This window comes from Symsagittifera roscoffensis, chromosome 2 (genome assembly GCF_963678635.1).
Source record: "Symsagittifera roscoffensis chromosome 2, txSymRosc1.1, whole genome shotgun sequence".
Lineage (NCBI taxonomy): Eukaryota > Metazoa > Xenacoelomorpha > Acoela > Convolutidae > Symsagittifera > Symsagittifera roscoffensis.
The window spans coordinates 2,477,660-2,487,538 of NC_087063.1; the positions used below are offsets into that span (position 1 = coordinate 2,477,660).

Here is a 9,879-nt window from a genome sequence, read left to right on the forward strand (position 1 = left end):
GTATTCGTGGTTTGTTTCTTCAAAGGTATGAATACATTTTATTTCCTGACAACGAGAATTGTCTTTCAGAAGATTGTGGTCATCAAATTTCAGATCCTTCAAATCTGAAGTTCTGCTTTAGTGAATCTTTTTAAAAGTGATATTTCACATAAGAAATATTCAAATATGGATTTTTTAAGGATTTTCACGATAATTACACGGTTAGGGTTAGATTTTTTTTCTGCAAAAGTGATAAAGGCTATATATATTTTTTGAATTTTGCGTGCTTTTTTGTCTATTTACTACAAATACGGAAACAGAAAAATTCATAATTAAGAAGTCAGTGAGGTTGTCAAATTCATTTTAAGGCTTTCAAGTGTAACTTTGTACTGATTTTTTCGTACTGTTTTCAGTTATACGGGGATGCTAGATAACCTTCTCTTATGCAAAGGAGAGTTCGCAGCAATTTATTTAATCATGTTTTGTTATTTCACTTGCGCGAGCTTGTGACTTGTAATTGGGAACTAACTTTTTTCTGTAAGCAGCTTTTCTTCCAAATTCTGCTGACATGCTCAAGCTCTTGAAAATACAATCTTCTAGTCCATTTGAGGTTGTAATTAATTTTTTCAAATATATTGCATTTAAAATAGTTTTTTTTCGAATTTGTTTTTCGCCCTAATTTCTATCAGCTGATTTTCGTTTTTTTCCTTGTTCAATTTAAACTATCTGGTAAGGGTGTCGTGCATTTTCTTTTCAAAGCTTGGGTTCATTATTTTTTGAGTCCAACAGTTTATACTCTAATTGAAAAATATTCTGTAGTTTTTAAATTTACTAACTCTGATTTTTAATAATGTTATTGATTTTTTTGGTTAAACGGCTTCGGGCTATCTTATATCGGCTAAGTCAATTTATGCTGCGTAGTTACATAAAAAAAGAAAGAGAAACGTGTTCGCCATTTTCATGCCGAATAAAAGTGATGCGCTTAGATATGGAACTAAAATAACCTTGTAACAGATATTTTGAACCTGTACAAGAAAAAAAAAATAAGCGCATACAAAATCTAAAATTTGTCAATATTTTAGTTTTTGGTTCTACTTCAGCCCTAAATTTAATAAAAATATCGGTTTATTCAGCTTGTTTTGGAATTGTTGTTATAAATCGCTGTATTCGAAGGGTTTGTCAGTCCCTGGTCCCAACATAGCGTGCCCTTAAAAAGGCATTTCCGAGATTAAGTTACTCGTTGCATGAGTCATGGTATTGAGTCAAATGCGTCTCCAGGAGTCTGCTAGAAGTTTTTTTTTCCAAAAGAAGCCGGTAAAGAATCCAAACTTGAGAGCACAAGAAAACGAAAAATAATACGTTTCATCCCAAGTGATCATTCTCGAAAGAAATACAAATCAGGTTTTCATTTTTTGTTTATTTTCTTGATCATAGATTGTTGGACTATGTTTTTCAGACAGAAAATTGAGTGGCTAAACTATCAAGAACTAGCAAAACATCAGTAGGTACTTCAACAGCTGCTGTCACTATTCTGATTAGTTTCTTCGGACATTTCTAGCATTGGATGTTCAAGTTGGGTTGTTTTGATTGTGCTCACCGCGCGTTTAAATCAGCTCATCAATCTCCATTGCTGCTGCTGCGCGATATTTATGTGCTTGGTTATTTTTTTTGCAAAGACCCTACATTGGAAATTCGTTTTTTTTTGAACTATTACATGTGACCAGACGCAAGAACTTGCCTATTTTTTGATAAAATTTAATCAACAGTTGATTCAATCATACTTTGTTTTACTTTGGACAGTTTTAATAAAATTTGCAGCTTTCCTCAGTTTTTTAACTGAAACTATTTAAGATATTCATATTCATCTAATTGCTATACTTTAATGCATTTTGGCTGATTATTTAGTTTTTTGGCGTCGATGTCTTTTTGTTGTTTAGTTGTCATAATAGTTAATTGAATGACAGTTAACAAGTATTGGTAAGCTTTTATATTGAATTATGAAGCCTCATTTTTGGAATTATGAATGGTTTGAACGTAAGTTTTAGATTTAATAATCATGGCCAATAAGTAGGTATTTGCGGATTAATTTTGTTGTTAAGTGGTACATTGTCATGGAGTGAAATTGTTAAGGAGTTAAGTGACATGGTGTTAAAGTATAAGGACCCCCAAAAGATTTACCAAAAAATTACCAAATTACCCACAATTTCAGTGCAAATATACTTTTTTATGTTTTTGTACTAGGAACCAGGAGCGGATCTAGGATTTTCTCGAGGGGGGGGGGCGGATTTTCGAAAATTTTGTCGCAAAATTATGTGAAAAAAAGGCGTTTTTAAGCATTTTTGGACAATTTTGACCAAAAAATCGCATTTTTTCGGCGCGCGCTCCCCCCTCAAAATAAGTATATATTGGCGCCCCCTTAAATCTGCCCCTGCTAGGAACCATTGGGGGGTGGGAATAGTGCAAGAGATCCGAGCTTGTAGTGAACGAAATAATTTTTCACTAGTTTGCAATTTGCATTTTTCAGAAAAATTCATGTTTTTTTTTGCTAAGGAGCTTTAGTTGTATAAGGATACCAGTTTTTTCTCATCGCATTTTAAAAAATCCATTGCAGTCTTTTGAGAAATTTTTGAAAATTTTTTTTCTCATTTATATTGAATATGAGTTTCAATTCGACTTGAGACGTAACTTTGAAGAAGCTTCATTCAGTCTGTCGCGTTTTAATCTCAGTTTCAGTCAAACTTCATCAGTGATAATTCCATTATAAATCCGAGACACCTCTGAAATACGTCAGCCCCTGTTTGCCTCAAATAAGAACTTGTCAAGATCACAGACCACATGTTTAAAAGTAGGCCCCCAAAGTACGAAGCAATTTCACGCATTACTTCATGGCACAAATTTACTTACAGTCTAGTGTCTAGTCCTAGAAGTTTCAATATCTCAATAGTAATTTGATGTTACTTTTCAGATCTACTATGTTAATTCTTCTTCGTCATAGAGAGAAATAATATGAAGTGAAATCAAATGGAAGATCGAATGCTCCCTCAATTTCGCAGCATTAAATGCGTACCCCCCTTCTTTGTAGCAATTTTGCTCCCCCTGTTTATGAGTTCAATTGAGGCTTTGGTAAATTCACAAAAAAACTGTTTCATCGGACTAGTTGCCGAAAGACCTAGTTCAGTTCAATACGCAGAATACGACAAAGAAAATATTAAACAATATGTGCTACAGTTCCAAATTGACCTTTGCGAGAATAGCAAAAACACAGATGATATCAGTCTAGGCGTGAGTCGAATAGTGCAAAACAATGCACTGATGGCCATACCACACATAGCCCCAATTCCATCGGTAATAGCATTACAAAACAATGAGGAGATATCACAAGATCAAGCAAATGATCAACAAGTCTATTTCAGAATAGTAAATCGCAAAAAGGGTCCGAACAGCGACTCCTATGATTACTTCATAGAACTTGTGTTTCCAGTGCTGACACTACAGAGTTCAATGTTTATAAAGATAGTGTTTAAGTCCAAAGGAAATGTAGCGAGTTACTCGGCTTTCAGCGAATGGTCAGGACAGTTGATAGTCCAGCAGAAGGCAGAAATAGAAGCCGTGACACATCATACTGTTCAAAATATCCTCAACAATGGAGATCTTCGCAATGAAATTATCTGTGGGAAGTTACTCGGACACCCAGAGCCGAAAGTTATCTGGGAATGCGCCGGAAACCAGAACTTTTGGCTAAAGAAGACAAAAGATTCGCCAAAAGAGTATGGACCCCACACACAAGCGAATCTTTCGCTTTATGAATTCGGAGATGATAAAGATTGTCAAGGAGACGGAAGGTTTGAGTTGGTGTGTAAAATAAGCAATGAAATCATGACAGACGGCGTAAAGACAGAATACAAGGACCAGAAAACGATCAGCACTATGCAAGTGATCCAAGCGGTTGATAACGACAAAGCGACTTGTTATTATCTGGAAAAAGGAGACGATGGCACTGGTTGTCAAGACTATATATCCCGGAACAATGATGATAATAATAGAATCCAGTTCAACAGTACTCACGGGTTAAAATCATTCATGGAAGTTTTGAAGTTCAAGTCTTCCCATCTCAAAGGCGAAATCTCAATTTGTGAAAAAGTTATGCAAAATTTGGCATGTAATTTTTTCGCCAGTGACTGTAAAGAACGCGCCGAAGATCTTTTCTGCAGAAAAGAATGTGAAATGATTATAACATCGTGTTCGGTTAGCGAAGCGCTACCTCTGCAGAAACGATTTTGCGACTATTTCCCTATGCCTAATCGACAAAAAACATGCCGTGTCGACTTTCTGAAAGGTCTCTCCCTTTTCGACAATAAGACTCAAGTTAGCGTTACGAACAACAGTGTCTATAAAGGCAGTTTCATGGCCCCAGACAATCAGACGTGTGAAAAATGGAGTGACGTAGAAACTAAGTTTCACTTGCTAAGAGGAGCTTACTCACAAAATTACTGCCGTGCTACAAATGCGCCTGAAGATAATATTCTAAGATGCTACAACAAATTTGCAGACACGTATATTCAGTGCTGGCCAGAAAAACCAGAAGAGCCAGATTCTGGCGATATTCATCATCTGGCACGAAAGTGTGACTTTACGTGCAAATTGCAAGAGGGAATCGCAAGTCATTGGAAAGTAGTGCTAACAGCTCTCTGTTGTGTTGTTGCAATGGCTATAATTATTCTTGTGCTTATTTACTGTTGTTGCTGCAAGCGGCCAAGTGTACGAATGGTAGCTCATGACCGCAGTAGTTTTCCAGACATGAAACTGCGTCAGAACCCAATGTATGCGCCAAGTACGAACCAGTCCCGAGTTCTGCCAAACACCCCGGACCCATCGCTAGGTATGGGTCCCCCAGATATACGAGGCTCACACCCTCGATTTCCAAATGTGATGCAAGCATCTCGCAATCGATACGTGCCTACGCCTGAAAACAGTCTAGGACGGTCCGGTCAACCAGCAGGTCCTAACTTCAGATTTTCAGGCGGTTTCCGACCCCCTACTCCGGCGATTCCAGGTGGGCCCATGTCTAGAGGTCCTCCTCCACCTGTAGGTTTCGGCTACGCGCTAGCGAACCGAGATGCCAATCCACTGGCGCAATTTGAGTATGACCGGAACAAAATTCAGTACATAGAAGACATAGGATCTGGTGCTTTTGGGTACGTGTTCAGAGCCAAAGCGCCTGGATTAGGAAGGAGGGATATGTCTTTGGCAGCAGGAGGCGCTCCTCAGGATCCTTCTTTTCTGGGAACTGAGGTGGCAGTCAAGATGCTAAAAGATGACGCTACTGAAGACCAAATGGCCGACTTTGTCAATGAAGCGAAACTGATGTCGTCATTCAATCACCCCAATATTATTAAACTACTTGGAGTTTGCTCAGTTGGCAAGCCTTTCTGCTTGTTACTTGAGTACATGAAAAACAGAGACTTAAGCGACTTCTTACGCAAAAACGGACCAGAATCGGATCTAGACGTGAAAGCACGAGTGAACCTATCGATCGCAGATCTGATTCTGATCTGTCAACAAGTCGCATCTGGCATGTCTTACATCTCTGAGAAGAACTACATCCACAGAGACCTGGCCACCAGGAATTGTCTGGTTTCGGAAAGTATGGCAGTCAAGATATCGGACTTCGGCCTGTCACAATTCATAGGCACTGACGACTACTCACAAGTTGATGACAACGATGCCATACCAATTCGATGGATAGCCCCTGAAGCACTAATCACAAACAAGTTTGTTTGCTCAATAGTTTCAATTAAAAAGGAACATTGGTCTTAGAGATTATTGGTTTTAAATTTTGAAACCGTCGGTATTCACGGCGCTATGTTTACAGAACTAAAGCTTGTGTTATAGTATGATCTCTTTTTTTCAACCTAAGTCGCAAATATTGTTGCGACGCAAATTTTGCTGCGACAAAATGTGTTCATTTCGATCAATAACCAGCTATTAAGTACAGCCAATGCTACCGACATTAACACAGACTATTATTAAGTGTAATGAAATCCTTTCACGCTCAATTTTGATTTTCCGCGGTTTGACTTGTGATTTCTTTTTAAGCTCAGTGCATTGTTAAAAGGAAGGCAAACTCCACTATCGAACAGCGAAATCGTTGAGATGACAAAAACGTGATCGACTTCTAATTCCTGACTTATAATAGGAAAGGAGATCCGCAACAGTATAAGAGGGATCGAACCTGGGCAGAGTCGGATGTTCTTAATGAACTTTTCCGTATACAAGTTAAAAAGCGTGCGCCCTTTAAATCGATAAATTGAGGCATGTTATTTGGTAAATTTCTTGTTTTTTTTCAAAAATTGACTGGTTCTACTAATGCGTCATAATTGGCTTGCCTCACTTAGCAATTATGTAGACTCATAATTGGTGTAGGTCACTTAAGGAATTTTAAAGACTCAAAGTTTTACTCATTCAGTTTCCCCCGTAGCGTTATCGGTCATCTGTGTTAAGTTTGTTTTTCTATTTTCACGACCACATTCTTGAAGTGGTAAGGAACTCTGGCGTAGGGTGGGTTTTCCCAGTCGATTTAGATTTTCTCGATAAAAAGTCGTTAGTCATTGAGCAATGTATCATATTTAAGCCCTATCAGTCGTGATTCGGATTCTCAATGATATTTTGAGAAGGTTTTCTTAGTGTCGAGAACAAACTGGTGTGAATTTTTTTGCTATTCAGACTGAAATTTAGCGAAGAGCAACTACTTTCGCTCCATTTCTACGATGAGCTATTTCACGAAAATAAGTATTTATTTGCTTGAGAAATAAATGCATTATTTTTTGCGTGTATTTTCCATGGCTGTCCAATTTCGGCAATGATAACTGTTATCGGAACGTTCTTAGCTGAAAAGCCTCCGGCTTCTGTTGCTGTTCTGACCACTCCAGTGGGAGGGAACTTTGTGCTAGGTATGGATTATGCCATAGAATGATTCGACGGATTCAAGTGTGGTATTATATCTAAATCCCATTGGTTGTGATACGGATTCTAAAAAAGAACCAAAAAATTTGTTTTAAAAATGAAGTTTGGTCAGCGGCTGACCTCTAGTTTTAAATTTAATTTAGCTATTGTTACATCTCATTGTTCTTGCATCTGTAATGTAATTAGGTCGCTCTTTAACACAGATAATAACAGGAAATGCAGACCAAAAATGAAAAAATATGTTCCTTAGTTCGATATATTTTTTAACCTTTTTGTTGATTTTTTTTCTGAATTAATGTAGTCACATAATCTATTCTTCTTTTTACCGTTGCAATGAGCTTATTTGTCTGCTTATGTTTTGTCGGCTTAGTTGCCACATCGTTTAGTTTTTTTGCTGTACGCTTTTCACATTGTAATAGCTTTTAGTGTTTTGATTTTCTTCTGATGTTTGTCTTCGTAGATTTTTCTTTTTGTTTTTTTTTCGCTGAAACTTTTGTTCTTCACAAATTGTTCCGGCTTGCATTTTATCGCCTTAGTGTCCTAATTTGAGTCGTTTCAAGGTAAACGTTTTTTTATGCTCACCGAGTTGCACAAATTGGTTAAATCTTTATAGAAATAATAGCTGAAGTTTTTCATGGCAAGGAGTTTTCTCGGCTTGATAGGATTCCGGCATGAATTGTATCGGCCTAATGGCCTTAGATTGCTTCTTTCGACGAGCGAAAAAAAATCGTTTGTGCGTGTGTGTGTTTTGAGGGTGAGGGAGACATAATAACTATAACTGTTTATAAGTCCTGTGGAGTTTGTTCGGATCAAAGGGTTTCTGCTAAGTTGTTTTCGGCTTTGTTACCGCATGGTAAATTATCTTCCGATTTGAATTTCACTTTCTATTATCCTGGCATGTTCTTATTTAAAACTAGCCTGTTTAATTTTGGATCTAGTTTTCTAGATTTTTTTCTTTTTTCCGTCTTAGCGGCTTTCTGGTTTTGCATCGCAGCTTCGCCTCTGTGTTAAAGTTTGTTTTGAAAATTTTTATTTATTAGAATCATTTTATATAAGGATAATCGGTTGTTGGGTGAGAAGCATAGAATTTTATCCAAAAAATCCTAATCATAATGTTTCTTGAAATTGAAAGAGCATTAACGCCATTTATTTGAAAAATTTTCAAAAAAAGTTATCCTCGAACTCGTTCACACTTTTTCAATTATCTGTCGGTTCTTTTAATTAGTTAGAGAATTTTGAATACATCATGAGCAATAGAAACCAGTAAAAGTAAGTAATAAATTAAAGAATTACAGGAAGATCAATCTGAAATTTCCAGTCTGAAAATCATTAGTCTGAAAAACAAAAAGTTCAGACCAGTTCTTCTATTTTGATTTTGTTTTGATTTGTTTGAATCAAGATCAATAGAGGCTCAACATGAAACCACAGAATATAAAATCGGGAAAAATATGAAATACTATTTGCTTAAGTGTAAGTTTAGATCGAACTAGCGGATCTACTTAACAATTGCTCCCCCTTTCTTAATTGTTCAGTAGATCCGAACTAGCTTCTCAGGTCATCGCTGACTGGGCTATTTTCATGCGCAAAGGAGCAAATGCGCAAAACAGTCTCAATCAATGAATGCCTTTTAAGTGTCCAAAACTGACTTTTAAGTGTCCAAAACTGATTTTAATTGCTTATTTGCATCGAGTTTATGAATAATGAGTTCTAATTGGCTGGAAGAATTTTTGAACATGAAGGATTCCCCCATCGTTGATCAATAAGTTCATGTACTGAGGTGAAAATTAAACAAATTCTGTGAGTTAATAGATAAATCGCAGATAACGAAGGTTTTTTTTTTCGTGTGTAGATATACGAAACAGTCAGACGTGTGGGCATTTGGAGTTCTGTTGTGGGAGGTTTTCTCTTTCGCAACTCAGCCATATATCTCGATGGCCAACATAGAAGACGTAGTGGACTATGTCACCAGTGGAAACCATCTGGACAAACCACACCACACACCTGAAGACATTTACGAAGTAAAACAATTGTTCACACAGTCATTAAGTAGCATGGGACTAATGAAGCAGTTTCTAGTTTGAAATAAAAAATGGACCAAGTTAATATCCTCCCACGCAAAACCGTTTAGGGGGAGGGGGAGGCTGTTAATTTGGTTACGAGTTTGGCCTTTCAGTCAATCAGATTACAGCATTTTACACTGTAGTTTTTTCAGGAAAAAGTCTTAAAAGTTGTGCACTCTCAAATATGATTTTTCGCTGTTTCAAAAATGAGATTTTCGAAAGTTGATGAAAAATGTTTTAAAATTTATTTTCTTTTTGGTTTCCTTGATTTCATTGCACGGTTCCAACTGTCGTTGGTTATGTTTAGGTAATGTGTCAGTGCTGGAATGGAGAACCCACAAAGCGACCCAACTTCAGAAATCTATACGAAATACTCGACAACCTACTGAAGCGATACACGTCTTCACAGAGCGAAAGTTTCTGCTGACCCCAACCCCCCCCCCCACCCAACAGACACACACTACCCCATCTCAATCCAACCCCCCTTTCACCCAAAAAAGGAAGTACAGTACCCCTAATGTCTTCAGCAGCGCCTCAAATGACATTAACAACACAAATAACTCACAAAAATAAACCTTAACCCTAAATAAAAAAAATAGAGGTTCTTTTCCAATTGTGGCCAAAATTATCGTAGCTCTCCGTTGACGCTTTTTTTCCAATGAAAGAATTCAAACTGAAATTGAATAAAACACAATTTTCACATTGCTTAAACAAATATTTCAAAACTAAAATTGTCGATTATTAGACCGTATGCTGTTTACGTGAAAGAAATTGTTGTACGAATTGAATTGTTTTTTTTTTTGTTGTTTAAGATACAATTTTTGGAAAAAAGCCTCGGGATTTTATTGTAAAAACTGTGCGAATGATCAGTCTTTGT

The 9,879-nt window shown here is 37.0% G+C and overlaps 1 protein-coding gene across 1 annotated transcript; it reads left to right on the forward strand.

The window, feature by feature from the left end:
• Nucleotides 1–2,948: 2,948 nt before the first annotated feature.
• Nucleotides 2,949–9,654, forward strand: LOC134840326 (tyrosine-protein kinase receptor cam-1-like). Its single transcript, XM_063856088.1, has 3 exons — nt 2,949–5,750; nt 8,792–8,960; nt 9,310–9,654. The coding sequence occupies exons 1-3, from the start codon at nt 3,001–3,003 to the stop codon at nt 9,427–9,429; spliced, it is 3,039 nt and encodes a 1,012-aa protein (XP_063712158.1). The 5' UTR covers nt 2,949–3,000; the 3' UTR covers nt 9,430–9,654.
• Nucleotides 9,655–9,879: the final 225 nt, after the last annotated feature.

Coding starts and splice junctions, on each gene's coding strand:
- LOC134840326 (XM_063856088.1), top strand. CDS start 3,001: ATGGAAGATCGAATGCTCCCTCAATTTCGCAGCATTAAATGCGTACCC. Junction 5,751..8,791: donor GAAGCACTAATCACAAACAA/GTTTGTTTGCTC, acceptor TTTCGTGTGTAG/ATATACGAAACAGTCAGACG. Junction 8,961..9,309: donor CACCTGAAGACATTTACGAA/GTAAAACAATTG, acceptor GGTTATGTTTAG/GTAATGTGTCAGTGCTGGAA.